The sequence below is a fragment of the Balaenoptera physalus genome (genome assembly GCF_965194825.1).
Source record: "Balaenoptera physalus genome assembly, chromosome: 19".
In the NCBI taxonomy this organism is placed as follows: Eukaryota; Metazoa; Chordata; class Mammalia; order Artiodactyla; family Balaenopteridae; genus Balaenoptera; species Balaenoptera physalus.
In genome coordinates, this window is record NC_138900.1 from 55,590,275 (window position 1) to 55,605,473 (window position 15,199).

General features: G+C 43.3%; 1 protein-coding gene across 8 annotated transcripts in view; it reads right to left on the reverse strand.

The window, feature by feature from the left end:
• WDR59 (WD repeat domain 59) overlaps nucleotides 1-15,199 on the reverse strand; it is a 95,337-nt gene that overhangs the window by 55,044 nt on the left and 25,094 nt on the right. For all 8 annotated transcript variants that reach the window (XM_082438994.1, XM_082438991.1, XM_082438990.1 and 5 more), the window contains 4 exons: nucleotides 12,411-12,499; nucleotides 8,808-8,924; nucleotides 4,423-4,500; nucleotides 2,088-2,244 (listed from right to left, as the gene is read on the reverse strand). In XM_082438994.1, the coding sequence (XP_082295120.1) occupies nucleotides 2,088-2,244; nucleotides 4,423-4,500; nucleotides 8,808-8,924; nucleotides 12,411-12,499 (441 nt within the window). The remainder of the gene's footprint in view (nucleotides 1-2,087; nucleotides 2,245-4,422; nucleotides 4,501-8,807; nucleotides 8,925-12,410; nucleotides 12,500-15,199) is intronic.

Sequence of the window (15,199 nt, forward strand, 5' to 3'; positions counted from 1 at the left end):
ATTACATTTATAAAAGGTTCAAAAACAAACAAACCTAAATTATTTTTAGGGATGCAGAAATGGGTGGTAAACTGTAAAAATAAAAACAGAAATCACTACCGTAAATGTTAGGATAGTGTTTACCTCTAGGAAAGGGAAAGGATTGTGATCGGGAAGCTTCCGGGTTCTAGCAATGTTTTCTTTCTTGACCTTGGTGGTAGTCACACAGATTTTCATGTTATAAACTCTACATGTTTTATGCAATTTTGTAGATGATATATCTCACAATAAAAAGGAATTTTAAAAAAACACCTATAACTTGTACTCAAAATTTCACTACTGGCTAGACAGCCCCAATTTATACAATTCACCCTGCCAGCTTACAGATGACACAGACAACTGAAAATGGGTTGCTAAAAACTTTTTATTTCAGTCCGAAACTACAGGCCAACCTCTCGCTGCCAGACAATGGGGAAACTCTATCATCTCTTTTCAATGGCAAAATGCAGGACAGAGTTGAAAGATGAAGTCAAGCATGGAAATTGATGGGATAGAGACCAAGCAGCCTCGTGTTTCTAGAAGCAAGTGAGATTATGGAAATGAAGATGGGAAAATTAAGAGCATGATCAAAAGATTCCTATCAAAAACAATCCTAGGGACTTCCCTGGTGGTCCAGTGGTAAAGAATTCGCCTTTCAATGCAGGGGACGTGGGTTCAATCGCTGGTCGGGGAACTAAGATCCCACATGCCGCGGGGCAACTAAGCCCGTGCGCTCTAGAGCCCCTGAACCACAGCTAGAGAGAAGACCGTGCACTGCCATGAAGACCCCACGCGCCACAGTGAAAGATCCTGCATGCCTCAACAAACATCCCATGTGCCGAAACTAAGACCCAATGCAGCCAAATAAATGAATAAATATTTTTAAATAAATAAAAATTAAAACAAAAACAAAAACAAAAAAACAATCCTAGAAGAGGCTTGTGAAGGTCACAAACAAGCTGGGATAAGATGACTGCTCTAATCCCAGGTACACCAGTGACCTCTCCCGGACTCTGGACAAGTCACACCATTCCACTGCCCGGTTTTCCTTTTGTGATATGGAAAGACCATGAAATATACTTCTGGTCTGGAAAACATTTAGAGAGTGTGGCAATAAGATCTCAAGACAAGGGAGGTTGCAACTAAATTTGCATGGTGAGTTGGTGGAGAAACTGAGGCCGAGGGCTTCCTGACCCCCATTATACTTATGATGCATGAATGAGGGCTAGCTAGATTAAGCTGCAATAACAAACAGCCCCAAATCTCAGTGGCTTAATGCAAGGCTCTCCTGCTGTCTCTATATCTTCACCTCACCCCCACCCTAGTGGGAGCAGCGCCACATGGAGTTTCTCCAGGTACCTCGGCATTAGCAGGGAGAGTAAATAATTGCACACTGGCTGTTACCACTTCAACCCAAAAGAGACTGCATCACTTTCATTCATGTTTCAAGATCCAAGCAGGTCACGTGGCCAAACCTATCTTCAAGGGGTTGGGAGGTGAAATACCACTGTGTGTTTGTGAAGAGAACTGGGAATACGTGGTAGGTGGTACTGACGATGACCTTGCATCTCCCTCATCAATAGACGGGGGAGGGAGAATTCCTTGGCAGTCCAGTGGTTAGGACTCCACGCTCTCACTGCCAAGGGCCCGGGTTTGATCCCTGATGGGGGAACTAAAATACCACAAGCCACACGTTGCAGCCAAAACAAAACAAACAAACAAACAAAAACAGGGGGGGAAGGAGCAAGTGCCAGGGATTGCTGAGCGTGTGATGACCCCAGAGTTTTTCAGCTCTAGAAGTGATCCAAAAGCAAGGCTACCAACCTCTCCAGATCCCTTCCACACAGGAGAGAGACTGCACAGAACACAAGGGGATGGACTTGGGGGGAAGAAGCACAGCCACACACCCTATCACCCACCTACGATTAAAGGGGGAGGTTCCCTGACTCCCGCTCCTAAGCCAGCCCTGTTCCTGGATCCTCCCCTCCGATCACGTGGCCCACCCGGACGGGAGCTGCTGGTGAGCAGGGCTCAGGAGGAAATCAGTTGGCGGTCTCCCTCCCACCCACCTTCCTTCTGTTTCCTCCACTGGAATTCCAGCACCACATCATCATGGCCTACGAAGGTATGGACCGGAGTGTTCAAGTCAAAGACATTCCACAAGAGCAGGCTGTTCTCCCTTCGCAGCTGGGGAACCATCACGGTCACCAATCCATTGCTGAAAGGCTGTGGCAAAAGAGGGAAAAGCAGGCATTGCTCCAGGGAGAATCCGCTGAGTCTTGAGTTACCCACGTTGGAATTCTCGCCTAATTAAAATAAACTGGATGATGGGAGGTCCCAACGCATCTGGGGAACATTTTTCCAAATACCGTCAGTTGACCATCACATCTACTTTTCATTTGCTTTCCTTTTTTTTTTTCTTTGCTGATGGAAGGGACCACAGCAAGTAAAAAATAAAGCTAAGCCAAATACTTGGAGAAGAACGTATTTTAATGTAAAATAAGCAAATGGCTCTAGGGGTTGCACACAGGAACACACCGTTTCACACCCCGGCTCCTCTCCACGAGTTCCCTCTGAGAGTTATCGAGTGCATTCCCAGAATGAGCGTGCAAGGCACACTGAGGGTAACCCCAGACAGCAAACAAACCCTGCCATGTGGAAATGCACCAGAAGCACACCATCCACGTGAAGCAGCACCTTCCCACTGCCCCCAAGACCACAGCTTTGCAAAGGAAAACCTTCCAATTTCAGGACTGACACTTTCCACTTATAAACACCCAATCTGCGAGGTAGCTAAGGGGCTCATTTGGTTGATAGGCAGACTCTATTCTTTAAGGAATTAAGCCAAAGCCACCTAAGAGCACACTTATTTTCTCCTGCCCTCTTGGCAGCACTCCTGAGCTTTCCTGTTTATTTTTTAAAGCAAACATATTAATCCAGAGAAGTATTTCAATTCACAAGAGCAATGCCTGACTTCCTCCCAAGTGCTCCCAGATGCGAAGGCCAAGTGATACCCCAATTCTCTTCCTCACTCCATGACGCAGCAGGTGGCAGCCTAATGCATAAAGATACCTTCATTCATCCCTGTGCTCCCTTTCAAGTTGACACTGAAGGAAATATATTATCTCTGATCAATTATCAATCTGGCAACAAAGTTGGAGGGTCGATAACAGCCTATCCACTATACTTGTAGCATTTTGTGGTTTATACAGCATTTTCATACATGTTTTTTTTCCAAAGGGAAAACATATTGTACAGGTACTAAATGCCACCGAATTGGACACTTAAAAATAGGGAATTTTATCACAATTTAAAAAAAAGAGCAAGGCATATTAAACACTATTATTCATGTTTGACACAGGAGGAAACTGTTATTCAAAAAACACAAGTGGCTTGTCCAAGGCCACACAAATATTAAATGGCTCATTACAGCATTATTCACAATAGCCAAGATATAGAAACAACCTACATGTCCGTTAATGGGTGAACGAATAAAGAAGATGTGGTACATATACAATGGAATATTATTCAGCGACAAGAAACAAGGAAACCCTGCCATTTGTCACAATATGGATGGACCTTGAGGGCATTATGGTACGTGAAATAAGTCAGACAAAGACAAATACTGTATGATATCATTTATACGTGGAATCTAAAAAGCTGAACTCTTAGAAACAGAGAGTAGAACGGTGGTTACCAGGGGTTGGGGGTGGGAGAAACAGGGAGATGCTGGTCAGAGGGTACAAACTTCTGGTTATAAGATGAATAAGCTCTGGAGATCTAATGTACAGCATGTGATTATGGTTAATAGCACCATATGATATACTTGAGTGTTAAAAGAGAGTAGATCTTAAATGTTCTCATTGCAGAAAAGAGATGGTAATTATGTGACGATGGAAGTGTTAACAAATGCTACAGTGGTAACTGTTTGGCAATATGTAAGTGTAACATATCAGCATGTTGTATACCTTGAACTTATGCCATGTTATATGTCAATTATATCTCAGTAAAGCTGGGGAAAAAAATTAAATGGCATTGCCAAGCCCTAAACCAAGGTCTTCTGAATCTAAAGCCAGAGTTCTTTCCACCACGATCCACTGACCTCCAGCCTCTCAACCCTCCAGCTTACCCTCTTCCCCTCCCTTACTGACCACCTTCACACTGCCCAGCTCCCCAGCCCAGCTAGTCTAGCACTTCTAGTACAGAGTCTCACCCAATGACCCAAGGGCAAATTTTTAAATAGATAACAGCTTTTATGCCGTCATTACCACCTTTGTCCCACTTCTAAACCAAGACAGAAGGAGAAAACTGCCTCACAAATAAATAAGAGGAAATGTCCCTGGCCCCTTCTGTCCAAAACACCTAGATAATGTTTCCGAGCAAGAGGTAGGGCATCTCACTCACAGTGTATCTGGCCTTCCAGACAGGCACCTGGCAAGGGAGAATATTGAGGTATTTCCGAGGCTGGCGGTAATCCCAGAACTGGAAGAAAGAAAGCAGGATAATTTGTGAAATAAATGCCATTAAAAAAAAAACCCAAAAAAACTCAACTATCAAAATAAGCATAGCCGGGACTTCCCTGATGGTCCAGTGGTTAAGAATCCTCCTTCCAATGCAGGGGATGCGGGTTCGATCCCTGGTCAGGGAACTAAGATCCCACGTGCCGTGGGGCAACTAAGCCTGTGTGCCACAACTAGAGAGCCCGCGCACCACAACTACTGAGCCCACGTGCCACAACTAGACAGAAGCCCGTGCACCGCAACGAAAGATCCCCCATGCCTCAACAAAGATCCCGCATGCCACAGCTAAGACCCAATGCAGCCAAATAAATAAATAAATATTAAAAAAAAAACAAAACAGAAAAGAAATAAGCATAGCCTTCAAACTCCATGCTTTCTGTCCTCTAAATGCATTGGAGTCAGCCCCCATGGCCATGCTCCTGTGACAGACACACAGGAAACGCCCCTTTCACACTTAGAAACATTATAGGAGAAACAAAGACTTCTGTGAACACATGAGGATCACTCCTTGAGGCAGATCACTGCCAGCCTGCCTATTAAACCACCTTCATAGTTGAAAGGTAGAAGTGACAACTTTTCATCCTGTATCACTTCACACCACATAGAGTAATTTAACTACTAAATTAACTACTGCTATTGCTAGTAGTTAAAAATGTACTGACCGCTGACTGCATTTCAGACAGATGTTTAGAGCTTTAAGAGTTTCATCCCATCTAATCCTTACAACAATCATACAGTGGGTGTTATGAATCTCTTCTACAAGGATGGAAGCTAAATTACTAAACGATGTAACTTGTCAAGGTCACGCAGCAAAAAGGTGACTGTGCGACTATTTGGGTCCCAACCACTCACGTCCACTCTTCCACCCACTCCAACACGGAAGGTGCAGGGAACACACAGGTGAGACAGACAAAAACTGAGCCTTAGAGATGTCTATGCTTTTAACAGAAAAACACACACTTAGAGCTCAAGCATTTGCCATGAAAGCAGGAAATGGCAGAGCACCAAAGGTAGGAGGGCCAAGACTGAAACTCTGAACTATCAGGTGTTAAGGAACTATTGTCAAAAACAGGTGACAGGAGGGGACTCCCCTGGCGGTCTACTGGAGGGGGCACGGGTTCAATTCCTGGTTGGGGAACTAAGATCCCGCATGCCACGCAGCACGGACAAAAAAAAAAAAAAAAGGTGAGAGGAGCCACTCCAGAGAACAGTTTGGCAGTTTCCTAAAAAGTTAAACACACACCCACCATGTGACCCAGCAATCCCATTCTTATATGTTGGTCCTAGAAAACTGAAAAGTTCTGTTCACAGAAAAAAGTCAATACACGAATGTTTACAGCAGCTCTATTCACAATTACCAAAAACTGGGAACAGCCCAAATGTCCTTCCACAGGTCAAGAGATAATAAATTGTAGTATATCCATATAGTGGGTTACTACTCAGCAATAAAAAGTATATGAACTACTGATTCTTAAAACGACTTGGGGGAATCTTAAAGGCATTATGCTGAGTGAAAGAAGCCAACCTCAAAAAGTTACGTTCTGCATGATTCCATTTAAATGACATTCTCATAAAGACAAAACTATGGTGATGGAGAACAGATCAGTGGTTGCCAGAAGTTAGGGGCTGGGGAGGGTGGAACTATATAGGTATAGCATGAGGCAATTCTTGTTTCTTCTGACAACTCTTTTTTGCCGAATTCAAGTCCCATATTCAACATAATAAAACTGCTAAGATGTCATTTCCATCTAAACTGCTTTTGGGTTTCCCAGACGGCCACGGGGTAAACTATGACATGCTCCCTCAACTTATAAAAGAAGGAAAACTAGAAATAATTAGGTATGCTTGGCATTCTCCGTATTTTCAATTAGCCCAACACTTTGTGAATGCTTTCCTGTTACCAGGTCCACCCTGTGCGAAAAACTAGCAAATAAAAGAGAAGTTCAACCTCCCTGGGTTGATTATATACAAGTAAAATATTATTACTCTGAATGCACTTCAGCAATAGTTTACTTTTCAGGTTGGACAAAAGTATATTCACATTCATTTACAAAGACCAGCATGATAATTACTAATAAAATTAATCCTCTAAAAAAAGGATTTTGTTTCTAGATTTAAATATGCTCATCAATTGGTGACAGTTATGTCAGATAATTTATGGGATAAATAGAGGACCCTGGAAAAAGTCCTTACTGTTCATAAAAAGCTCTTATTCTCAAGGCCATCACTGATGGGGTCTTATGAAATGATTACGTTATAGTTGAACGGAGGACTTCGGTCTATTTCAATGTGATAAAGTTGGTTATTATAATAAGTTAACCGGAGCCATGCTGCCTCCTATCCGTAGGTAACTTCTGCTTTCCTCTCACCATTGCCAAAGGCCTCTGCGCCAAGCTAGGGATCAAAAAGAAATTTTTCTGAAGAAATGTCAGAAGAGCCTCGGTCAAGAACCAGGTTCCTGACTGCTGACATCACAGGGAACAGCCTCTGGGTACAGGTTTCTCAATATGGCTCACCTTATACTATGAACATGTCAGAATGGACAAAGGGACTGGGTCTGGATTTCCAGGACTCAGTCTGGAAGACGGCAATTTTGTAAAATAGCCTGCTTACCCCAAGATAAGGACAAAAACAATCGGCTATCCAAACTGACATGAACTAATTTCATTATGGTTCATGTTCTGTTTTTAATGGCCATAGAAGAAAAATCCTTTTCTTTCTTCTTGATCTAGCTCTAACCCTCAATTCAACAGTTTTACAGTTTACAATCTACAAAGTGAAGTGAAACTCATTCAATGGTATCTTGTTCCAGCAGACCCCTTAGAATCCACAAAAGACAAATAGAATAAAAATTATTGTTATAAATTATAAGCTAATAAATTGTCAGATAAACTAAAGAAAATGATTATGTAGGAAAAAATGGCATGCATTGAGCCTTATCAACCAATTACTAAAAACAATGGTTGACTATTATAAGCACCTCTAAATTGCTTCACTTTTTACAATTATGTTTTTTGTATATGTTCAATAAAAACTGTCTTCCTACCAGGATATAGTGGAATAAATCAAATACCATGCCAAAAATCTCATTTAATTCATAAGCTAAGCCCACTAGTAAGGAATAAGGACTGTGTTTCACATGTGGAAACTGGCCTGTTATCTGCTTTATTACCTATGGAATCCCAGCCTCAAGGGTAGTAAAGTTTTCAGTGAATATTGACAAACTTGGGGACCTCAAAGAAAGAGAAGGAGGTGAATCAGATGATTTCTGGTTCCTGAAGTTGGGAAATAAGCTGATGGGGTATGGGGACAAACACTTAAATCCAAAACAAACAAACAGAAAAACCACTGTTGGCACATAAGAATAAATTACAACCCCAGGGGATTTACAAACCTCCAGACAGAAGTTAGATTTTAAGCCTGAGTGTACGATTCTAGCTTTGCTAACCATACCAAAAAGACGTACATGCCTGTGTAAATAAAACAAAGCATTAAATTGCTGAAGCTGAATCCTAAAGTTGCTAAGCAAATTTCTGCAGTCAAATCTCTGTCCTTCCAGGCAGAGACCTGACCATATGCAGGAACTGTGGGGCACGGCTAACTCTGTGCCCTGCATCCTTTTGAACAAGGGTGCATATCACATCCCACAGTCAGAGAGGGTAAACAAACAAGAAACACTGAGAGAAACCAAAAATAATAGGGTGACCGACATACATAAATCCTTGAGCATTTCCTGTAAGTTAAGAGAATCTCTAATAAAACAACTCCATCTCTACTTGTGAAATGCTGATGATCGAAGACGTCCTAACTTTTGCAGATGTGATAATCACATGAGAAAATTGCTCTTTTTCCACCCCAGACTAATGGTAAACTTGGTAACTTTAATGACCATGTGGGCTTTTCTCCTTTACTTGTTTATCTGTTGTGTTTTTATTTTGATGAGCCAGTCCTGAAATGGGACTTCCTGACAACTTCTTGGCAAGTAAACTTCTTTTCCTTTCTAGATGTTTTTGTCTCTGACTTCCTTTCACAAAGGGAAAGAAGAAAAGCCTCTGAACAAATGCCAGGAGCCATATCAGATACGTGCTACTACATCACTCCCGCTGGACCACATAACCAGGTGTACTTGCCCAGCTCCCCAAAAAGCACATGCACCCCTGAAACACGTGCCATGCTAACCTACTGCAAATTTCCTTCTGAAGGAAGTGCTCACACACCCCTGATGCCTCCCAAGCACGCTCCCCCCACTGCCCTGGGGGCGCCGCTCACCTTGACAGAGTTGTCTTGACTGGAGGTAGCAAGCACGTGCTCGCTGTCTGGGTGCCAGTCCAGGCCGTGGATCTTGGAGAGGTGGGCTGCGAGGTACTCCACTGCTGTGCTGGGTTTCTGCAACAGGATCAGCAACGAGAGCTGTCACTTCAGAAGGAACTCAGAGTGTCCACCATATAACAGTCTGCTGGGTGCCGAGTGGGAATACAAAAGTACTCCCAGAGGAATTCCCTGGCGGTCCAGTGGTTAGGGCTCCGTGCGTCCACTGGAGGGGGGCACAGGTTTGACCCCTGGTCGGGACACTAAGATCCTGCATGCCGCACAGCGCAGCCAAAACAACAACAAAAAAACTCACAGAGACCGCCTCTATTCTTAAGAAACTCCGCTTTGTTTTGTTTAAAACAAACGACAGAAGACTTCTCCAGCTCTCCTTCACGCGTGCTCTGAATACGGGCCTGTGAGCCTAATCTACTTCCGCTCCGGCTCCAGGTACGGCCTTAATGAAGGACACAAGGTAGTGGATGCTCTTCTCCTTTGGTACCGTGGTCTGCAATTCCTGCTCCCCTTCCTCACAATCACCCACAAAGAGGGGCTGTGACATCTAAACAGACCCAACCCCAATCCTGGGGGTAAAACCACTAATCTTTTTTTTTCTAATTGAAGTATAGCTGATGTACAATATTATATGTTACAGGTGTACAATATAGTGATTCACAATTTTTAAAGGTTATACTCCATTTATAGTTATTATAAAATATTGGCTTTATTTCCCGTGTTGTACAATATAACACAACATTGTTGCTTATTTTGTACATAATAGTTTGTCCCGCATAATCCCCTACCCCTATAGTGCCCCTCCCCACTTCCCTCTCCCACTGGTAACCACTATTTTGTTCTCTATATTGGAAAACCACCAAGCTTAAAATGATCAAGCCCTAAGACCTCAAAAAGAGAATGAACACACATCACAAAAGAAAACAATACATGATTAATAAGCATATATAAAACAAATTCAGAAGGAAACCTCAGCAATATATTCATACATTAAAACATTAAAAGATTGTTTTAAGCAATGAAGTTAGAAGATACTTGTAAATAATATTCAATGCAGTGAGGCTGCATTTGTCACTGCTGGTGTACATATAAAATAGTATAACCTGTTCTGGAAAACAACTGGACAATTTTTATCAACACACTTAAAATTCTTCCTTTCTTAAGGGAATATCCTAAATTCACAAAAAGCTTTAGGTACCAAAGATGTTCATTTTGGTGTTATTTGGAACACCTAGAAAACCAGAAACAACATGAATAATAAGTGGGGAATAATTAAATGTTAGAATCAATTATTGTACAGCTGTCTGATACAATATAATGTAGCCACTAAAAGTTACACTTAGAAAGAGCTTATAAGACAGGGGAAATGCATTTGTTGTAATGTTAAATGAAAAAAGTATGCATAACTATGCATATGATATGATAAACCATGTTTTAAAAAACAGCATAAGAAAAGAAAACACCAAAATATTAGCATTTGTCTCTGGGGCAGGACTATGAATGATTTTTATTTTCTCTTTTATATTTTCAACAAAGAGCACGTATTACTTTCTGTAGTCAGCACTGGTCTATGAGGTTAAGAGTGCAATCTCCAGAACCAGCCTCCCTGAATTTAAATCCTGGCAACAAACTGTGTCTCAGTTTACTCAGCTGTAGAATGGGGTAATAATATTACCTACTTTAAAGGTTAGTTATAAAGAGAAATGAATCCATACACATAAAGTTCTTAGAACAATGCCTGTGCATAATAAACACTTAGAAATATTAGTATTACTAGTCATTCACGAATTTGAGTGAAAATCCAACATTACCACTGATACTGTACTTTTTTAAGCCTGTGATGCTTGCTGCCAATAGTCCTGCTTTGATACTAGAAAGTGCCAGAGAAGTGAAATTACAACCAACAAGTTTTACAATCCATATGAACAGAAGTCCTAAGTATTAATAGCCAAGAAAAAGTTAAAGCTCTTTAAACAAAATAGATAAAAGGCTCGCTAAGGGAAGTCAGGGTTATGAGTAGACCAATCAGAAGGCTAGAAAGAAACAGTTCAGCAGTATATTTCTACAAGATAAGGAACACAGCTACTGTTTTGGAAAACAGGTCCTGACCGAGTTCATGGCAAAATACCCAATTGTTTATTTTGCCTATGGCTCTGAAAACAGTCTAAAGCAAATACACAAGCACTACAAATTAACCAAACATTTTAGTTAAACAATTTACTATATTTAAATGCTATACCAGTGACAAATATGAATAAAACCAATTGCCAATTGAAGAAATAAAGAGGGATGAAGAATGACTATTACCAGACTGGACTAAAGGGACAGAGATAAAACTAACATATAGAAGATGCACCATCCATCCTTTCCTTATAAAATCACCTTGTCACCTAAGAGCCACTTAAAGCGAGGGCTTCAGCCGGCACACCCCTTTCCCAGCAGGTCTTGGCACCCAATCCAGCAGCCTCCCAATCTCTGCTTCACTTCCCTCTCCTCTCCAACTGTATGACTTTATTCCCTGCTGGAAGGGGAAGGGAGCAGGGCAGCCGGAAGCAAGGCTGAGACTTTACAGGCAGCATCCCAGGTGGGACAGTTCCTGAACAAGTTCCAGGAAAACTAACAGTAGGTCCTCCCCACAAAGGCAGGTTTCACAGAGCAGGAAGCAGAATTTACACCCCAGATCTTACACAAGTCGACTACTCTCTGCATTCTTACCCAATTGTCTGGCAGTTAGTTATGGAAGAGGCCCTTTCCCTGCACCACTGTTCTCACTGATGCCAACATATCAAACTTCCAGACTTGCCATTACAGTAGCAGCCCAGAACCCTGCAACTCTTTCATGCCTCTCAGGTCCATGGGCTAATGCAGGGAGAACGTACGCTCTGCAGGCTCATTGAGGCTGACGGCACAGCTAGACTTCCAAGGGAAGATTTGAGCATACCGAGTATCCTGCCTCAGTGACTTAATTCTAGATGGTATATGTCCTAGAACAATGAGTTTTCACTTTGCAATCTGGGGCAGGAATAAGAAGCCTGCTGACGATTCTAGAATAGTGTCTGGTCCCCCAGGCTTGACCCCCTCAGTGACACACTCACTATTATCATCTTTATTCTGAAGAAAAGGAAACTGAGGCTTGGAAAAGTTTGTGGCTCACCTGATATCATAATCAGGAGGCAGCAAAATGGGATGCTAGCTTAGGTCAGGCCAAGTTCATTTTCTTTTTTTTTTGGCCGCGGCATGCAGCTTGCGGGATCTTAGTTCCCTGACCGGGGATTGAACCTGTGTCCCCTGCAGTGCAAGCTCAGAGTCCTAACTGCTGGACCACCAGGGAATTCCCCAAGTTCATTTTCTTAACCACTGATCATAATGTCTCACTCCCCTATCTTCCATCAACACCAGTTTGATTGGGAAGCAAATGTCATCTGGTACTAGGATCTTAACGTGGCAATTAACCATGTTGCACAGGGTACCCTGCTCTCTCAAGACAAGTCCTGCTATTCACAACATCCTCTTCATATCCTCTCAGAGGGGAAAAAGAAGATTACTTACCCGCTTGTCCCATATCCGTACATCCCCGTCATGACTGGTGGCAAGGCAATTAGCGTTTTTTTTATTCCATTTGACCTGTGAGGCACCCGCTGCAAAGAAAAATCAGGGGAGGAAAGCTGTTGCCCTCAACGCTTTCAGTACCAGAGTGGAGCTTATCCAGGGGAGCTGGATAATGAGTTCCGGATGAGTAAGAACAGAACTCTTCAAGCTTCTATGACTGCATCAGCTCCACCATTAAGGAGAAAATGAAGCCAAAGAATAAATGAATTAACACATGGGAACAGGATCAGAGTCACCTAATTGAGGAAATAATCTCACTAAGGAGAAAAAAAAAAAAAACTTCAGGTTACCTCCGAGCAGAATCAGCAGGGAAATACAGTTTCTTACAGAGCAGCGGTTCAGCCCGGCTCTGCTGGCTGGTAACTGACACATCACACAAACTCGCCCTCCAGCCTCTCCGACACCAAGCTTGCGCTCCCAATCAGAAGAGCCTCAGCTCAAAGCCTGCTCCTTCCCACACTGGTTTTTTTGGTTGCGTTTCTGGGGGAGGGACAGCCTTGGAAAAACACAGCCTCCAGCTGAGGCTGAGCTGAAGAATGAGCCCCAGCGTGGCCCAATTCTGCCCTCAGAGAGTTATGTGCACCCCACCCCCACTCTCATCTCCCCATCAGCGCACGGTTAGACGTGGCCCTGCGTAGAGACAGGGAAAGGGAGCGATCCTGGCGCCGTGTGGACTCAGTCCTGTGCCAGAACACAGAGGTAACAACAATGGCGACCAAAGAGCTACTTAAGAGAGGAGGCATACTGGAAGATGCCAGAAGGGGCTGAGACAGGTGGAAAATTGGGACATAGCAGCACTTCCAGCTGACTCTTAAAATAATCACGTTGATGATGTTAAACCAGAATCACATGATGACTCTCCTTCCGCCTCTTCTTGTTCTCTGCTCAGACAACACATGACATTTCTGCTTTGACACCCTCTCCCTTTGGGTGGGTGTTTATTACTTGGGGACACCGCAGTGGATCCAGGACTTTGGAGAGCAACCTGACCCAAGAATCCGGAGAGTATGAGAAAGAAAGCAAGGACTTAGAACCTAACAGGAAATAGAGTAAGGCCCAGACTTTATCCTTGCTTGGTTTTGGTGAGGGTATTTGTTTACTTATTTGTTTGTTTGTTGTGTTATTTTTTCCTTGAGACACAGGGCACCTTAAGTCACCTAAGAACGAATGATGGAGACCCCTGAAGTTGGAGGACGGCAGTGTATTACTTAGGAGACCCAGTTTCTTTGCAAGAAATGATATCAGCTAGAGGAGAAAGTGTGTAAGAAAAGACTGCTCCAGGGACTTCCCTGGTGGTGCAGTGGTTAAGAATCCGCCTGCCAATGCAGGGGACACGGGTTCAAGGCCCAGTCCGGGAAGATCCCACGTGCCACGAAGCAACGGGGCCCGTGTGCCACAACTACTCAGGCTGCACTCTAGAGCCCGCGAGCTACAACTACTGAAGCCCACACGCCTGGAGCCCGTGCTCCGAAACAAAGAAAAGCCACCGCAATGAGAAGCCTGCACACCGCAACGAAGAGTAGCCCCCACTCACCACAACTAGAGAAAGCCTGTGCGCAGCAACAAAGACCCAACGCAGCCAAAAATAAATAAATAAATTTATTTAAAAAAAAAAAAAAGACTGCTCCATCTCCATGTGACAGTTACCAAAGAATTCAACAACACAGAAAAAAATTTTTCTCTATGTCTTTAATGTTGCGTCTAAATGAGGTGATGGATGTTCACTCAATTTACTGTGGTCATCATCTCACCATGTACGTAAGTCAAATCCTTATGCTGTACACAAACTTATACAGTGCTGTGTGTCAATTATACCTCAATAAAACCGGAAGAAAAGGAAAAAGAAAAGAAAACGAGTTCCAAGAAAATATGCCTTTCCCAGTAGGTGGTCCATCAGAACATGAAGCCTCCCAAAGGATTCTGGGAACCCCCCTAATTCAACGTGCTTTACTAGGATCGTGACACCAGGGTCACACGGAGACCTCCCAGACCGTAAGAGTTCTCAGAAACAGAGAACGCTCTGGAGCACACGCGGACATGCTCTTACTGACTCCCTACCCCGAGGTATAAACAACGTGCTCACAGAGAGAGGAGGACCACAGGCTCTGGGGAGCCGCAGCATCTGGGCTGCACCTCTCAGGGAAGGAGAGCTCTGCCACCACTGAGACCTCACTGAGGTGCAAAAAAGAAAGAAGTCTCCTACCTCTGTTTTTTCAGAAAGACTCCCAAAAGAAAGCAATTAGAAGAATCTTTCTTTTTAGAGGTCCTCTATAAGCCATCTAACTTAGAAACCTGCAAGTAGAAATAACAAAGTCAGGGATGGATGACTGAGGCATTCACAGACCATTAGTACTTTCTTTCAGCTCAGGGTCCTCTGCAACCACGTCTGTGGGCCATTCTATGCCTCAGATCATAAGTGCCTACAAGTGTGTGTGCACAGGTTGTGAGGGAGGCACCAGCACAACTGTTAAGCACGCAGCACAAGAGACACAGGTGCCTGAGTTCCACATCCATGGAACAAACACTCCCAGAGCATCTCCACAGGACAGGCGCTTAGGCTGATCCTGGTCTGCAGCCCTGAACAAGGCAGACGTGGTCCCTAACCTCACAGAACAAACCAACCAACTGCTTAATACAGTCGTTATGTTTAATGCCTTCAAATGATGACGTGTCGGGGTGCAGGGGGATAAAAAGAAGAATCATGTGATCATTTTGGAGCAAACACCAAA